At 36.5% G+C, this 19,227-nt stretch overlaps 1 protein-coding gene across 1 annotated transcript in view; it reads right to left on the reverse strand.

Moving 5' to 3' along the window:
• The window catches only part of USH2A (usherin), a gene marked incomplete at its 5' end in the record, with an annotated part of 372,289 nt that overhangs the window by 63,882 nt on the left and 289,180 nt on the right, over window positions 1-19,227 (reverse strand). The window contains 7 exons of the mRNA XM_083856830.1: window positions 569-727; window positions 8,209-8,366; window positions 9,121-9,304; window positions 9,858-9,965; window positions 16,076-16,270; window positions 18,054-18,212; window positions 18,809-19,006. Of these exons, the coding sequence (XP_083712956.1) occupies window positions 569-727; window positions 8,209-8,366; window positions 9,121-9,304; window positions 9,858-9,965; window positions 16,076-16,270; window positions 18,054-18,212; window positions 18,809-19,006 (1,161 nt within the window). The remainder of the gene's footprint in view (window positions 1-568; window positions 728-8,208; window positions 8,367-9,120; window positions 9,305-9,857; window positions 9,966-16,075; window positions 16,271-18,053; window positions 18,213-18,808; window positions 19,007-19,227) is intronic.

Genomic DNA, 19,227 nt, shown 5'->3' on the forward strand with positions numbered 1-19,227 from the left:
AGTAAAAAAGCTGCTGGTGGAAATGGTGTCTCATTTCACCTCATTTCACTGTTAAATACTCATTTAAATTACCACAACTCTACTGATTAATTACTCCTGATTTTCAGCAGTGAGAGTGAGGAGCAAATTGGTTCAAAATTGTCCTTTTAGAAATATTTATTTCAATAGGTTTTTAAAAAATTCCATTAAAGTCAGGGAATTTCTAATTTTTGGGCTCTTCTCTCCTGTCTTTATGATCACTTCTTGTTGGTGAGTAGTTACTGAACTGATTCAGTTCAGGACAGCCATTATCAAAGATCTTTAAGCTGCTCGTGAAGACCTTTTTAATAAAGTGGCACATATGACCTAAAGTACATATTTTGTACCTCCATTTGATATATTCATAATATATGGAGAAACACATACATGATACATGGAGAAATACTTAATCCTTCATTCAGTGCTAGGCTTTCTTTTTACTACATAAACATTTGACTCCAATGTAAAAGAATTTAATCTGTTTTGCAGAGTTGAATCTACCTGGAAAATCCCTTCCAGTCACATAGATGAGCGTTTTAAATTGCCTTACCACTCTGGCATGCTTGTATTCTTATCTCATACAGGGTGTAGGGATCCAGACCATCGACAAAGGCAAAATGTGCTTGTCCTACCGGCTTCACCAGCAGAGTGGGACTGCTCGCATTTAGTAGGATGTTGTATTCCAAAGGCACATTGACAATGAATATCCCTGTTGTGAAACAGAAAGGAACCAGTGATTATCTGAAACACTAACAACAGTGCAGGACAACTTCAAAGAGCCATTCATCACATGCAATTTTAAATGTAAGCCCCCTCTGGAGGTTTTCCCCACTGCCTCTTCCAAAAACTACAATCATTTAAATATAAACTGAAACAGATCCATCTGCAGATTATAAGTGGAAGACAGAAATTATGGTTCTTAGGTAAGAATCAAAATTCAATTCAGTCAATGCCTGTTTTGCAATTGCCACTTCTGGGAAGACTGACCTTATGACTTAGGACCTGGCAGCTTTTAGGCATTTTGGAGAAGTAACAGCTACTAAGAACTGCTGTTTGAATAGTCATATGATCAAACAAGTGAATTGCAACCATCCAGCAAATTATGCCTTTTTAGCCCAACAGCAGTAGCTGAGTGTAGGTTCTTAGCCAGCTTCAGGAGTACAATACAATACAATAGCCTGAGCCAAGAAACATATAATTTTAAATGATGTTAAAACAAACTGTTCAGTTTTTGTAAAAAAACCCAAAACAACCCTCCCATTTTTTAGTATTTGAATTCAAACATTTCCTACATCTATTCCTACTCGCATGCCCTTAATTTTCTAGTTTTCTTGAGAAGCCGAAAAACTCAGTTCCTTCAGAAAAACAAGCTCAGCCTTATACCATCCCTTTAGAACAATAGGCAGATGTTCCTGGATATTCTCTTTTCTTCTTCCACATGGTGTTTCTAAGGGTTTTGGTTGATTGGTTGGTGGTTTTGTTTGATTTTTGTTTTCCTTGGGTGGTATTTTTAATTAGGAAATGGCCTGTAGGCTTTTTAATTTTTGTCCACTATAGACTAGTCTGTGCAGATAGCAGCAATTTCATAAAACCAAGAGAACGACCAAAGAAGAGTTTGTATTAAATGTGTTTCCTTCATTCTGCAGTCACATAAGGAACAGCCTTAAGAAAGGACAAAATACAGACTAGACAAGGTTTCTTTCTGAGATGAGTCAAGATATATCTGATTAGTAAAAGCACATTTCTCTTTCAACACAACACCTACTTTAGATGTCACAGAGATGTCTTTGTGACTGCAACAAGGACCAGATGCCTGTGAGCAGTTCTGAGATTTGTCCAGACCTTGAGAATCATTCCATTTGTAACTCTGGAAAACAACTCAGCTTTTCTTCCTAATTAAAATTTTGGTCCTTTTCTGATAAAGCATCTATGTTGATACTATTACCCTGAAGCTACAAAGAGCATTTTTTCCACTGTTGTGCATCTGTTAGATGGGTTTTTTAGCTAGGTATGTATGTGAATATATATAACTAAAAAACAAAAGTTTGCAAGAAATGGGAGATTTCAAGTTTAGTTGTGGTACTATGAACAACTGATGTACTTTGAAAGATCAAAGATCTTTGAAACACCATGTTTTTACAATTCTCATAAGAAAAAGAGAATATAAAAATCCCAAAGAAGAAACATTCTGCTGCCTGAGTAGATGCTAGACAAAAAAAATGCCATTACACTAAAAAGTGGAAAAATAGCCCTGAAGTAGAGGCATGACTCCAATCTTATTCAACTGCTCAGCTTACAGGAAGAACAAAGATGTTAAGAGTTGTTGGAAGAGGTGAAGGGAGAAGGAGACAAAAAAATGCAAGAATTCCTCTGTAAAATTTTACTTCTTCAGTGTAAAAGTTACAAGAAAAATACCAAGATCTAATAATTAAGAATGGAATAACAGAAATACAACTTTTTAAATCAAGGACAATGTTACAGAGTGTGCCTCTGAGAGGTGATCTTGAAGTAGATTGGTTTTGCATCAAAGAAAATTATTTTTTGCCTGATATATGGAAGATGAAATGCTCCAGAAGAGTGTACTTGAGTTTGCAGTGTAAAATTTTACCAGTAATTAAAAATATATTGTTAAATATAAATTATTATTATTATTACTACTATTAGTAGTAATATTTCCACCCTACAATTGGACTGTCTGTAAAGGATAGAACAGAATATCTGAAAGAGTTTGAAATGGTACAGAGCACACCAATAGAAACCTTTTCTAACTTCCTAGTTAAGGTGCCCTTCTTTTCCAGTCCTGAAAACTGACCTGATATTTCAGCCAGAAAAATCCACTCCTTTATGAGAGTGATATAATTTGGTTTTTTGCATCTGATCAGTGCATTAATTCTAGGCAAAAATCACCAGAAATCTTTGAAACTATTCAGAATGCTTGATTTCTCAAGGAAGATTAAATACGAACAAGGACAGGTGATTCCAGCTATCAGTATGCAGCAAAGGACACCTATTTCAAAGTAAATGACCTGTCCTATAACACTGGACAGTGTTCAGTCCATATCAAAAATTATTAAAAAAACACCACCTCACACCTGAAACACAAAATCTTAAAATTCTGCTAAAAGCTGCACTATATTAGGCATGATACCAACAATAAATATGCTCAGGAGAAAACATACTCTCAGGAAGTCAAAATGAAATTGTAAATAAAATCACATATGCATCCTGAAAAATTCCAGTGTCCAATGGAATCCTTCTACACTTTGATCAGATTCACTGACCACGAAGATCAAAGGATCACTTCCTAATCTGAAAAATTATAATATATATTCTTACAACACAGAAACTTGTTAAAAAACCTCTTTCTTTCAGAACAGCCTTCAGCATCTGCAGCCAGTCTGAAACCACTACCTTGTGTGCTCTGATGACTGAAGGAAATGAAATGGGCATATTTGTTAAAGTCATCTGGGAAACCACACGACTTGGTTAGTTCCAGAGTTCATAAATTTATGTCAGAATAAAAGGAACCGTAAAAGCACAAGTGAACCAATTTACCCTAAATGCAAATGGCAGTTTTGTTATTTGGTGTCAAAGTTACCATGAGCACAATGACAACCTGCCATAACACATTTTCATGTTCACTAAAGAACAAGGATTTAGTTGGTTAATATTCTCAGCAATACTCTTTTTCATAATTTACAACAACTAGATGCTGATAGGTTATTTAACATTTATGAAGTTAAGATGTAATCAGGAAAACCCTGATTATCTTTACAAATAAAAAAGTTAAATTATTCCCCTTTTTTTTTTCTCTGTGACTTCATTTCACAGCAGGTGCACATTTTGCAATGGGATAAATCAATCAAATGAAACCCTGGGTTTTTGTGGGCATATTTGGATAACATTTAATGAACAATTCTGTGCAAAACTCTGCAAATTAGGTTTGACGGCTCTGTGTACTTCAAAACTAGGCTAGGTCAAAAGTAGAATTTGCAGCACAAGATGCTTAAAACTGGGGGTAAAAAGCCACAGACTTACAGACTTGTCACCCAGAATCTGTTTGAAGTTAATTACTGAAAAATTATTTACTATGATGTGAAATCCAATCACAATTAAAGCAAAATAGTTAAACTTTTTTACTTATAGGAAACAAATACTGAAACACGATCATCATGTCTTTTAAAGTTATATTTTAATATTTAAATTAAAAAAACCCCAAAACTATCTATTTGGCTTCCTGTGAGTAACTATTTACATTATGCTTCAAACATCCAGATGTCTCAATCTGGTTGCATCAAGTATTCCCACCAAGACTCGGGAAACAGTAACAGCTGGAGATGTGGACTGTTTGCAAGATTCAGAACTTTGGATATTGAGCTTGAAAAGCTTGTCCTAGAGTGAGGTGCAGCAAACAATAATTTACTTTAAAAAACCGAAAATGAGAGAATGAAATATTGGCTTATCAAAAATCTCTTATCAGAGAGTAAAAATTAGCCAAGGCAGACTTCTTGTTCAACACAGCATAAAAAGACTCCTGGTTCATTCCTCTTCGCAGCTTAGTCAACTCCAGCTATTCACTGATTCTGGCTGCAGCAAGCTCCTACTGTAGGTTTTCTTTGCAGCTTCTGTCTGCTGGTTATTTCCTGCTAAACTATGACTCCATGTATTGGTTTTCAGACTCTGAATGCAGGCTTTTACCTGGCTAGACTATGACTGCAGGTTCCAACAACAGGCTCTAGTTGCAAACCCAGACTGACCTCACAGCAGTGATTCTCTCTCCCCAGGATCCTGCTTCATGGCTCTCTCCTTCATGCTCCTCAAAGTTCCTCCTCCATGATGATCCTCCCCTTACCAGCCAACCCCCTCTTTTGTCTCACTCATCCTTACTGGATATAGCCATTACTCATCAGGGCTGAGTCACCTGTATTCCCTTCTCCTACACTAACTGATAAACAAACCCAGACGTGGATAGAATGTTGCAACATGATGAAGAAGAAAATATTTTAATCCAGATGATCATTAACATATGAAGCAGGTATCCTAGGAGCAGAGGATAGGATTTTGGGCATGTTCAGCTTTCAAGTTACCACCAGCAATAACTGAGGACACCCAGAAGAATCAGGTCCCTAGTGGGGTTGTCAATGAGCTGGAATGTAGGATAGTTACCTGCCTACCTATCAATAACATTTATGGATATATCTTGGGGAAATTATGTGGTGGAGGTTTTTTTTTTTCCATTTGGCTTTTCTGTCTCTATCCATGGCACTAATAGTTATTCTATAATAATTGTAACATATCCTTTTGTAGCATATCAGTGAAATGTACCCTCCCTCTGAAGTCTGTGCACTGAGGCAATGCCACACAAGATAATGGAATACCTATTTTAGAGAATAAAGCCCTATTTTCCACAGTGAGCGAGGTGTGTCAAACATTTTCTTCTGAATCCATCACTTTAACCACTACTGGGCCACCTTGCTCTTTAGCTAATTCAGGAGTTTTGAAATGCTGCATATCTATAGTCACAAGGTTTAGATATATTACAGATGCTGAAGCATTATAATTAAACCATCCAAAAGGAAGGTCTGTGTCATAGTATGTGTCCATAATTAATCCTGAGGGTGATTATTTGATCCAAATTTATTACAGCAGATAAGACAGAATGCCAAAGCAGTTCTGATATCCACAGACAGGAAGACACTATGAACAAGTACCTTGTCATCAAAACTTTGTTAATTAAAAACACTGTTTTTGACATCAAGTCTATACCAGAAAAAGAACAGTTTTGTCCAAGAGTGACTACCAATTCTGACAATCCTTATAAGTAAAGGTGGACTCTAAGATTATAAGGAAAACCTATGTTGCCTCAATATAGCCTATTGTGAGACAGAAAGGCAATAGAGCAGAAAAAAAGAAAAATAGTTACTCTATATACATGGACATAAATAAGGACAAGAAGCAGTAAACACTTTAGGCAACCCACCAAGCTGGGGATATATGTGACCCCATACACCAGTATGATAGGACATGTTAATGGATCTATGCTATTCCAGATCAGAATTTCCAGAATAAACCTCCACCTCTGCAGTCTTAAGGAAAAAAAAAAAATAACTCTAGAAGCACAAAGGACCTCAGACTGAGCACAAAGCAGGATTATAACAGGTCAAGAATTAGTTTCCCAGTTTCTGCATAGAACTAGGCTTCTGCCCACAGGTTTTAGCAGCATTAGTAGCATTGTAAATATCAGTAACATTCAGTAACATTCCTCAGCTGTTAGTACTCCCCATTCTTATAAGATCAGCTAGTGGCCCTGAAGTGCTAAAATAAAAGGAACAGCAAGATTCGCTTTCCTGTGTTTTTCTTAACTAGGAAGAAAATGGACTCTGTTCTACCTGATACCAGGACAATACCCAACAGAAGCACAGTATGAAAATCCCCTCTTCATATTTAAAACCCTAAATAATTAGTCCCACAACAAGAAGGCAAAGAAGAAGGGTCTAAGCTATCAAATATCCATACAAGTGAGATAAGTGTTCAAGATGAGTCCCAGTATCTAGACGGAACGACATGTTTCTTTCCTGTCTGAGGAGAATAATTTCTGCAGATGTGTGAATACATCAGCCCCACATCTTCTGCAGATCCATAATGTCCAGACTCCTCCTCATCCCTCTGACTGTGTGCTTTCAGGAACAGATGGACCTTTGTATGCATAATCTTAATTGCAACATAAGCAAATGTACTAGACAGAGCCTGGTTCTTCTCGCAGGCTTGTAACCTACTGTGAGTAACAGGAATTTAAGCAGCTGGAAAAGGTCTAGAACAAGGACAAGCTTTTCTGGGAAACACCTCACTCTTCACATCCTATGCTATTCCAACACATTCTTATGTTTTAAATCTATTTATAATGTTGCTGAATATTTTGTACCTTAAATTATATTTATTATCAAAACTATAATACAGCATGAGTCACTTTCCAATAAAACCAACTGTAGATTATATGCCATTTGAATTCACCTGCCTTCTGCAGGGTTCTAAATCCTTTCAGGCAGTAGGGGGAAAAGTTTAATTTAAGATTTTAATCTTTTTCATATATTATAGCATTTCTATAATGGATTTTGTGCTCCTGAAAACTAAAAGATTGACAGCTCAGGGTATTATAGATTTATTAATCATTGCTTAAATGGGTAGGGTGAGCACTACTAAGCGCTGCCACAATACTTGCAATCCCAGTCTTGAAAGCAAAATACCTTTTCCAGGTGACTTTATTTTTAATGCCAATTGACCCTTGCTAAGCAAGGATAGAAAATCTTAAATAATTAGGAAGAGGATATATTTAAAACTCCCATGAATTCATTGATAAAACAATGATGGTTAATATTGGAATATGCAAACATCTGAAGTTTCTAAAAAAACTAATGTAATTTTAACTGAAAAAACCCAGTATCTACAAACTAGAAAACACCTTGTTGGAGATGAAGTACACTAGACAAAAGATTGTTCATTACAAGGCTCTCATTGTCCCACAATAAATACAGGATATAATTTTCATAACATCAGTAAAGTGTACCAATCACTTAAGCTATGATACTGATGAAACATTGCATTGTTTCTCTTATAAAAAGATACAATAATTCAATTATTCCTTGCTAACTCAGCTTTGTAGCAGGTGAAGGCCACCTGATCATGTTCAGAAGAGTAACTAGAGGAAAAATACTTCTGGACCTTCGCTGACCCACCATCCTGCAAAGTAACTAATCCACATAACACTATGGAGCTCGGGCAAGTAAAATCCACTCAGTCAGGTCAAAGCTAGTACAGGATCTCTGTCACACAACCTAAAAGGTTGTCAGTTTCCCCAGTGATAACTCAGGTTGGTTATAACAGAAGAGAAAACTTATAATTTGATGGGTTTTTTCCTTAATATTTGCACTCAGTAATAGTTCATGACACCAAAGCATGCAGGGTTTTGCTCAGCTAAACCTCACAATACCCATGTCAATTATCTAGGTCAATATTATTAAAATAATATGTCTCTAGGAAATAGGAGCTTTAGATGCTGGTTATTAAATCACAAACACTAAAACCAAATATGAAGAATAAAAATATCAGAATGATTCAGCTGCCTACCTGGATATACTAATTTTTCAATCCTTTCATTTTTCTACACAGTACTACACAGAAATACATTTTTACCTGGCACGTCCCAAGCTAGAAATATAGAATATGCATCAATTACTGTGACATTATATGGGACATGAATTTTCTCTGGTGTTCCTACTGGTGTTTGTATAACATATTTATCACTGGTGTTGCTGCCGCCCCAAGTGCTGGCTTCCAGCTGGTAAACATATCTGCACAAACACAAAAAAATCAGTAGACACTGCAGTTAGAAGCTTTAGGCACATCAGTAACAGAACATTTCTATTTTCACCGATTTAAAGTGAATACAATGAGTATTACAAGTACTGCATTAGTCAAGATTTTCACATTTAAGTTTTCTTAATATGAGAAAAGTAACTTAGAATAATAATTATCATAGAACCTTGAATATCAAAACTAAAATACTAATACTAAATACTATACTAATACTAAAATTCAAATTAGCTTACATAAGAAAGAGAAGCATTGGCTCAAAAAGTGTCAAAACTAATTTCATAATAACTTCTATAAAAATACCAGCAGTCACTTTTGAGCCTATATGTTCAATATGCACTGAAATATTAGATACCAGGTGCAGTGCTGTTTGTCATATAAAACCTGAAATTTTTCAGAGTTTATTCCGTGATGGAAAAGCACCTACCACTGAGCTACCAACAAACCATGAAAAAAAAAAAAAAAGAAAAAGAAAATCTTTGCTTCTTTGAATCAGACCGACCTATTCTCAAAAAAAAAAAAAAAAAAACCAAAAAGTAGAAGTTCTCTGATTAAGGTCTTTTTAACATTTGAAAAACTAAAAGTGCTCCAATGATTTTCACTAACAAAGTAATATCGTAAGAGAGTTTTCTTTTGTCCACAATAAGTTATATTTTGTACATTTCACTTACACAAGTGCCTATGTTTTTCAAGGCCTTTCACCTGTTACCAGAGCTCTTTAACATGCCTTACCTACTGTTAGGCTGCAGGTTAACATCTGTGAAATTCAGGTCTGTACTGCCACCCAGGAAAATCTGCTCTCCATCACGGAATAGTCGATAATGAGTAATGAGTCCATTGGGTTCCTTTGGTTCGCTCCAGTACATTTCCACTTCTGTTGAGCTGACTATGATATGATGAGGTTTTGGCCATACCCCTATTAAAATCAAAATTACACTATTTTAATTTTATGACAGAAACTCAAAAGAGGTTTTTTTTTTTATTTTCCCCTACTCATGCTGTTGTTTTCAGCAATGTAATGAAAACATAAGACACTACCAGGGAGAAAGACAGAATTTAATACACTTTCTGTATTTATCCTATAACAAATGCAAGCAGTTAGACAAGGTAAAGATTAATGGAGAACGAGGTCAAAGGCTTCAGCCTTTATATGCCTAGAAGTCTCTGCATATTTATTTGTGCTTTAAAAAATATTAATCCTCTAATTCTAACTTCGTTAATGAAGCTAATGAACTTAGAGATGAATTTGGGAAAATTTTCACAAAAAGAAAGTAGAAATGCAGTGCCAGGCAGTAAAGAGAATGTGGCAAGATACAAAAAACTCCAAGAGAAATATATTCTCTTGTGTAAATTTCTACATGATAGCTTGATGGATGACAGTGGAGTTGTGCACCTTGTTAATCCGTCAGAAAATACAAGCCTGTACGACCATGTCTTTGCAGTTCTATAAGAATGACTTTCTCCCTTACCATGAGGAGCAGCTTGTAAAGTTTGACCTGAAAGTGGCTGGCTGGAAGCACACCCAGCAGATGTGCATGCAATAAGCACAAAGCTGTAATTAGTGTATGGCTGCAGACCTAGAAAGAGCAAACAGAGGTTAGGCTGAGATGTTGACATCAATCATTCCAAGAATTATATCTCTGCATAGAAAGTTACTGGACCTAAAGTTAACTTTTAGAATTTTTGGCAAACATAAAGTGTGAACTATTCTTATATTACACATGAACAATCCAGAAATGGTGAATTCTCGCTAATTTAGACGTATGTCCTCTACTGATTTAAAAGACCAAACAAAACAATTCAGACTGAATGTCTGTCTATGGTGCAATGGATCTATGGATATCCCTCATATATCTGAATCAGCTTTAAATCAAAACAATTAGATGCACTTGCAATGCAGAAAAACACCTGAAAGTTCATTGCTTAGAGTTTTAGACTTGAAAAGCTGAATATTCTGTAATGTTTTGAAAATTTATTACAAATATATTTGCAATAATAAGATAATAAAATTCTCACTTGCACATGAAACCTTCTACTATATTGCAACCAAGTCTAAGGATACTTCTGCCACTTTCCCAATTTCTATTTTTTAATTTTCCCTCCATTTTTTCTCCTATTTGATTCAGACTTTACAATAAATGCTACAAAGCAGGCAGAAGCTGAACTGACAACCAAGCCCTCCTTACAAGATATTAATTTTAGTTACTTGTAATTTCTTAAAACTTTTTTTTAACTCAAATCCTCTATGCTGGACATCATTGAATGAGATGAGAGAGAATATATTGCTTTGCCTTTTTCTTGGAAATCTTCAAACACCCTTGTGCTGTGTGTCGATGACTTCAGATTTGACATCAAATTGCCTGTGGCTTAAGAATTTTGGGACTCTCATAAAATTGCACTCATAATTAGGCTAAGATAGTCAGTTTTTAGAATAGCCAATTATTAACCATTAAAAGCTTCTTGTAGGTAAATTGTTAAAGATACAGATGACTGTGAGATCACCTTAGAGCTCAGCTTGAACTGATGATCAGCCTTCCTCACACAGCACCCTCCAGGCCACAACACAGCACCTTTGCTAAGCTACTCCTTTGCATATTTCTCAAAATTGATCTTTAAGATATCACCAGGCACAAGCACTGAAAACCCTTTTCTCAAATTTTCAAGGATCCCCTTGTTAAGACGTCACAATACAAATAAAGATTCCTGTTGCTGAATGTAAAGGATACAAAAAGTACAAGAAGAAACATATTATACACAAAATCTCTCTGAAAATATTAAAATTGCAAAACTAAACACTCAGAAACTAGGAAATCCCAGTGCCAGGACATTGTACAATACAAACTGATCCCCTTTTGTTCACAGACTTTGTGGCACAGTCCTTTCTAAAACTTTCCATCATGTGGTCTCTGGCCTGATTAATTGTAATTTAAGACTTTTTCTTTTAGTGTCCAGCCTTAGAGTGTACAGAGGCTTTACTAACACCAACCTGCTGAGCATTCCAAATGTCTTAAAACAATACCAAAACAAAACAAAAAACCAAAAAAAAAACCCAAAAAAACAAAACAAAACAAACCACCACCACCACCAAAAAAAAAAAAAAAAAAAACCACAAAAAAAAAACCCCAAAAAAAAACAACAACCAAAAAAACCCCCCAAAAAAACCCAAAAAAACCCCCACCAACCCAACCAACTCCATAAAAACCACATAAACTCAAAAAAAGAAAAGAGAATGATTTCTCTAGAATCAGGATACCAACTCAAAGAGACTGAGAGAACCAAAAATCTCCTTGGAGCTGCCAGGAAGCCATTTGGGATGCCTAGGACCTGGCTCTCAGACTACCCGGTGCTATGCAAAACTTTATGTATTCAAGCACAACTGGTGCCTTCAGCTGCAGCTCTGAGAGCTCAGGAAATTCAGGTCTCAGTCAGGGTAATGAAAATGAAGAGGATGTGGTTGTAACTGTGAAAGACTGAGATGTGCCTTCCCCAGTACCACAGCTTGAATAAATATGGAAGCCCTGGATATCAGGACACTCCCTTTGGCAGTCATTGCCACCAGCCCCTCAGTGATCCACGGTTGGTCCCTCTGTGCTGGCACTGTCCCAGTTGTCTCCCTCACTGTGCTCCACCTTCCAATGTTCCTGCCTCCTTGAAAGAAAATGCAGCTCTGGGCAGAAGCAGAATTAGGCCCATCTCCACTGAGACCCCCAGAAGGAATTAGTCCACTAAATACAGTCAAAGCTGAGGCAGCAGTTCTCCATACAGGAGATTCATTTTATTCCTCCCTGGAAGATGCACAGATTGAGGACTGAATGAGACAGTAGGCCTAAGAACAAATAATGTACTGCTGTGTAATGTAGACTGTTTGTGTGGAAGAGGCTGAATTAGGATTATACAGGTCAATTCATAGGTATTATACAGGTCAATTTTTAAGCATGTGGCTTTGTAGTCTTAACAGCATAGTTTTGATGTAGCTCCTGTGTCTAAATGGAATTATTTCAAGAACAATGCAATTCTGTGGCAACAAAAAAGCCTGTGCAAGATCTTTGTTTATAAACAAATCCTTGCTTACATCCTCTACCAAGATATTTTAATTAAAATACATTACAAACAAATAGAATGAAAGAGGAAGCAGCAATTATCTAGGAAGGTAAAATACTGAATGGAAGACATGCAGGCTGCTTAACAAATTGAACAAGATGTGAAGTAGAGAAAATAAAGAGATGACTCAGAGGGACAGCCCTTGCTGTAACCTAATCATGAATTGGAAGAGAAGAAAAATCATCTGAAGACAGTGTATAAAAGTAAGGAGGGACAAAATGACAGTTGCAGACTAGAAAGAGACAAAGGCATGGAGGAAAGCCAAGTATTTAACATTTCAGGATAGAAAAGATTACTGTGGCAACAAATTACTTGAATTCCCCTAAAGGGAGTCATGTTCACTTTTAAAGGAAACATGCATAATAAAGCAATACTCATTTACAACTACACTTTAAAGAGAAAAATGAGCATTAAAAAAAGAGCACATGGTTTCACTAAATTTATTGGTGAAATTCTGATACCTGAAATTCTAGCCATATATGGAGCAGTCACAGCAAATTCCTATCTAGATTAGTAACGCTTTGCATTAGATGCTTTGTCTTATGCATGCTTTGGAAAATTCTGTGTAAATCTATGTATGTGATTGATAATAAAAATAATAAGTAAGATAGTCTTGAAATATAAGCAGCATTTTGCTTTTCTAATGCCTCTACTTGTTTGTTTACTAGAAGATATTTCTCCCCTCCTCTTCTTTTTTGGTTTATTATTGTGGGGAATTTAATTTTTTTTTTGTCAACTTAAGCAATCTATGATATTGTTACAGCATTTGTCATTTGCCAAAAGGCTGTGGAACAGTGGGGTTTTTTTAAGAATGCATTGTTCTATTAGCTGAATCAATTCCTTCTGATACTACTTGTCTCCATTTGTGGGTATGGCTCCAGCAAGGTCAGTAATTAGCTCCCAGGATAACGCTCCTGGGCCCTGCTGTGGGAATTTTACTCGGGAGGATGTCAGATTGCTGACCACAGCCTCACACAACCCCTTCGTCCCCAAGAGTTTCTTTCAGATAAATATTATTAATGACGTAGTGCTGCATATGGAAATAGACTTGACCAGTGACAACACTTAGGTATCTCTTCAGTTTTCATCGCCCTGAAATGGAGAATATGTTCAGATGAAAGAATTTCAAACTATTCAGTCATAAAGTATTCATACTATTGTTTCTTTTACTAAAATAAATATTAATTATCTTTCTTGGTTTTGACCTAAAAAATGGTTGATCCTGCAAATTGTTGATAAAGCTTCTTACTTGGGATATTAACTTTAGTGTATTAAAAGAGGAGAGTTGAGAAGAACCTTTCCTATAAACCCACCTGCTGCTGCTGAAGAGGGCACTCTTGGCTTTCTTTTACAATTCCCCTAATTATTTTCCTCAGTCTTACCCTCTGCCTGGCCCCACTGCAAAGCATTAGCAGGCCCATTTGTAAAGTAGTAGTAACACAAAGTGAAACAATGCCATAACTGTCATCCAAATTGTTCTGTACAGGGTACTGGAAGTGTTCAGTAATAAATGATATAAAAAGGTCTTTTATTGACAAGCTGCCATGTGCTGTTTGCATTAGAGAATATGAGAAGATGATGGCTGCTGCCCCTAGGTCCCAGTGGCATTCAACTCAGTGAGATAGCAGAAAATGCTTCAGTTTGCTTAAAGCATTGATAACACCTCTAAATAATTAACTGAGGACTTCCTGTCTTCAATTACTTAATGCTTTTTTTAACATCTTGAGAGGATTATAAGCAATTTATGGATTTCACATGATGAGCACATTCACCGCTATTCCCACAAAGCATTTGTGGGATCATGTTTCCAAAGCTTTGATGTAATTAAAAATAAGCAGCAAGACAATGGTGCCGTGGCAAGGTGCTTGCCTTCATGTCTGCTATTTGCGAGACCCGAGATCCAAAGTCTGCACAAATACTAATGCTACAGCTTCATTAATGTTCAACTGTTGCTCAGGGAAAAGCAGGCAGTTTTGGAGAGGGGAAAAAAAAAAGAAAACATAAGGATAATGGGAAAATCGAAACAACCATCCACAGGGAATAAGACAAACAGTTCAAACAGTAGAGATTATGTATGAAGTGAATTTGATTCTTTTATCGTATTCTTTTAATTTAGAGAGCAATAATTACCCACATTGCTAAATCACTCTCATGAATTCCACATTATTACCCAAGGAAGCTCCTGCAGAAAACAGCAAAAGATTTGATTATGACTGTCAGGAGGAATGATCACTTATTTCATTCCTGGCTTAACATGGCTGCACTGGACAGTGGCTTAACAGAACAGGCACACAAAAGAAAAAAAAAAGATCCTCGTTTCTCAGGAATTAATTTCATTTCCTCTCCCTTCCAACTGGTAAGTATTGTTGGCATTAAAATGGAGATATAACTGCCTTGGAGGAGCATGAGAAATATTTTTCAATGGGCTCAATAAATCACTCCTTGTTGGAATGTTCCTTCTTTGGAGTCTAAACTTACAACAGCAATTCTAAAACATGTACCACCAACTCTGGCTAATATCTCATGTCCAGAAGCACTGAATATGGAGATAGGGAGTAATACACCATTGATGAATGGGGTATTCACACTTGAGCATGATATTGTCAAAGATGAACAGCAATCTTGCTCCTCTGTGAGAAGAGACAGTAGAGGCAAAATCTTTTAAAGAACTAAGAGATCCACCCTGACTCAGGACTCAGGCTTTGAGAGGTATTTGAGAGTGCCATCTATGCTCTAGAGGATTTATTTGCCCTATGTCAAATTCTGCTCTTTGGCTGGCTGCCATATGGTGTGTACAACATACGAATCTTAAAATTTCCTACTTGTGGGGCAAGAAAACTAGGGAAAAATTAATGCATTTGTGAGATATAAAAATTTAATGAACAACCTGAGGTCAAAGAGTGAAAAAAAAGATATCCCATAATGGTTATGTTCCTGCTCTGTGTTCAACAGAAGCATTTCTTAAGAGGAATTTTGACTCAGTGTAATATTCAAAAATAACTAAATATTGAATGTGTGAAAATAATACATTTGAGGTCTGAACCAAACTTTCTTGCAAAATCCCTGGAATGAAGCTTCTTTCATCAAATATTTAGAAAATGGCTATAAGCAATATATAATATTATAAAAAGAATTTGAGATCTTTCCGGTCCTGTCTTCCTTTCCTTTTTATTATCTCAGACATAAAGTACTGGATCCTTCTTGATCCTATACTGCTACACAACAGCATTACTGCACATCAGTGATGTTAAAAGAGAGAGTTGAATCTGTATGAAGAGATGGCTGGCCTACACAGAATATCTAAGTCCTTGAGCACACTACAAAGCATGCATCTTCTATCGAGCTGGATAGATTTATTTTAAAATTTTGAAATTAAATCTATTAATATTTTAACAAACAGCAGCTAGAAATGAAAGAGATTGGAAAAAAATAAATTTAAGATATGTAAAGTCATGATAAAGTACTCCAAAGTGTGCACAGTGCTGAGGATTTCAAAGTTACTGACAAGTGGCATTTTTAATATATTAATACTGTCTTATATCTTAAGGACAGAACATTAGCCTGTCAAAGAGCTCTGCCTCCTTACCTGACACTGTGTGCTGCATTCTGCCTGCAGCATCAATGTATATAAGTCCTCTCCCCAGCTGGCTGATCTGGTACTCTCTGATGATCCCATTTGGTTTCCTGGGTGCAACCCAGCTTAAATGCAATGCTGTGGAGTTCAGAGCACTGACTTCTGGAGGCTGAACACTCTCGGGGACTCCTTGGACAGTGACTGCAACTACCTGAAGACATATGAATTAAACAGCAATTTAATGTAATAGTACACTAGATACCATGATCAATGAGAATGTCACTTTTGTTTTAAAATGTTGTTTGGGCTGGCATATCATTACCAAGGGGCTGGAGAAGTAGTTGCTTTTTTCCTCCTTTTTCACAATGAAATCTGACCTTGAATACATTACATAAGTCTGTGTCTACAATTTATCACAACAGGTTCACCACGTTTTAGCTGCAGTGTATGGCAAAGGGTGAAACAACAAAAACTGTATTGCTTGAAAACTCTTGATAACTCTCTTCCATATGGTTTGTCAGTGTCTCTGCATTTTAACTGCCTGATTTCATATATTTTAAGCACCAGTAAACATGGGGCTAAGCCTCCATATATCCCATGCAATCTGAACTCTATTGTAGTTATCTTCAACTCCAAACTTCTGTAAGGGATCTAAAGATTTTGAAAGATAGGATAAGTTTGTGCTTGTTAAGTTCTTTCTACCAAAACAAAAAAAAAAGGGAAAAGGTAATTTTCTATTGACACATCTCCACCATCAGATACAGAACAGGCATTTCCAAATTACATTGGTTTAATAAGTGAATAAGGCCATTTTCTCTTTGAGACTCACTTTTCTTTTTCTGTTATTACCACCATAAAGTATTTATATTATGCTGTAAATATAAAATGTGCCCTCTATAATATATTGTCTTAGTGCATTTGGTGGAATCGGTCTCCACTTGCAGACTTCAGTGTTTGCAACACTTAAGTAAACTCCTTAATTACAGGCAAGTGAAACAAGTAGGATTTATTATCAGGTAAGTGGTTGCAGCAACTGTACCTAAATAGTTTCCAGACTACAGCTCTGTGTGCAGGCAAAGGACTATCCACTTATCTTCATCCCTCTGCTTCAGTGGTTTTTTTTATTTTAGACTTCTGGCTGAGATTTGCATGAATAAGAAAACATTTAAACACCAGCAATTACTCATTACTCCCCACCTCTGCCCCACAGACCTTACCCTTGTAGTCCTAGAAATTCATTTTTGAAGAGGCAAGAATAATATTGTGAAAAAGAGGTCACTTAAGAAATCGTTTTTGCAAATGATGAATAAGGCAGGTACTTTGCAGAATAAAAACCAGAGCTGGTTAAATAGTAATGTTCGTGAAAGGCATCCTTGATTCAAAGTGATACAAAAGGAAATGAAACTGTGAGAAAGGGAGGTAAGAGATTCTGTTTGCTTAAAACTGAAGCTGAGGCAGGTTGCACACAAAGGAACAGTAAAGCCTGAAGCAGATGCAGATATAGAAAGCCAGAAAAGAGTAATATAGTGAAAGGAGGGTTTTCCACTGGAGTGGAAGAGTAAGAAGTTTGTTGAACAAATTGATAGACTATAACTAAAGCAGATGATCTAAGAAACAGCAAGGAGGAAGAGGCTATTGACCTCCTAGTGAGAAGCAAAAATTTAATTTCCAGGTTTAGAGAAGGCACATTTTAATATTCCTTACTCTATTTCTGCCATGTACAGCTTTCTCTTTAACAAACATCAGTTCCTACAGTGCAATTTCAGCTTTGCCAAGACTGAGATACTGCTTTGTTCCTTCGTTTGCTTGTATCAACATGGGGTTCCAAATATTCACGTGTCAGTAGCTGAATCCAAATCAGAATATTGATGGTTCTTTTTATTTACTCAATAATCAGTGTGTCTTCAAATTACACCTTCCTGAAAGCATTTCAATGTTGCCACACTGGCTGATAAAATCCTGGCACCAGTTTCCACGAATCCTACTTCACTAACCTTGCTGCTGTCCGTGCAACCAGCAACAGTGCAGGCTCTCAGCTGGTAGGAATACTCCTGGTATGGCTGGACCCCACTGGTGTCTGTGAAGCTCATTTCTGCTCCTCTAAAATGCTCGATTCCGTTTCGCAGGATGATATAGTGAATAATAAGACCTATTGCAGAAAGAAAGTTTTCCCTTTTGTTAGCTGAGGGATCCTGTGTGGTGGGATAATAAGCTACTCTGCATACAGAAAACATTCAGTGAAATATCTGCATGACCACAGTAGCAGATAATCATTCTGATTAAATGCTAAATGTCAATTACCAGTTACATTCCTCAGCATCTGCATCAGCATCTGAGTAGATCCCAGTTTTTAGTGAGAGATTGTCCAAGTTTCCTCGCAGTTTGAAAATAATAAGCAAGATTTCCTGAAATAAATGTAAGCACCACCAGCCCTACCCCCAAATCCCCAAATACCTTTTAGAGTGATTGTCATTTTCTGATCATATTTGCACACTTATTATTACAACTGTTCTCAAAAGTGGCTTTTTGGTGCTTTGTAAAGACATACTAAATTGTCTTCTGTGAAGAAGTCTCTCCTCTTACTTGCAATGAAAACTGTGGCAACCTAGAACAAAACCTTCCTGCAGAGTTTAGGAATATGTCAACTTCACTGACAAGGGTTAATTAAGATATCTTTTGTGATTTTGGAACACTGTCACTGGAATGATAGAAAGAACACTTTAAAAAAAGAAAAAGTATCAATACCATTTGGTTGAAGTGGTTCCTCCCAGTTCAGAAGTATCATGTCTTCCCGATTATCTACTTTGGCCCATTTTGGTGGAGTCACACCCTGTGGCACATCTTGCTTAGTGACAGCTCTGCTAATGTCACTGAAACCTCTTCCATAGCTATTCCAAGCAGCCATCCTGTACTCATATGTGACAAAAGGTTCAAGGTTCACATCTAGAAAAAGAAAATTGCGTATGGATCATCTCAATCTTATCAAAATAGAAAATAATTTTTTCCTGGGTTTACAGATAGAAATGGATGTTACTCTTTAGACAGGGTCATTAATTTTATGAACTTTTTTGAAAGTATGTTTGCACATAAGATACTCACTGAATTTCACGCATTTCATATCCCTAAAGTCTCTTCCCTGACTCACAGATTACTTCTTAAAAGAA

This window comes from Zosterops lateralis, assembly GCF_965231275.1.
Source record: "Zosterops lateralis genome assembly, chromosome: 3".
In the NCBI taxonomy this organism is placed as follows: domain Eukaryota; kingdom Metazoa; phylum Chordata; class Aves; order Passeriformes; family Zosteropidae; genus Zosterops; species Zosterops lateralis.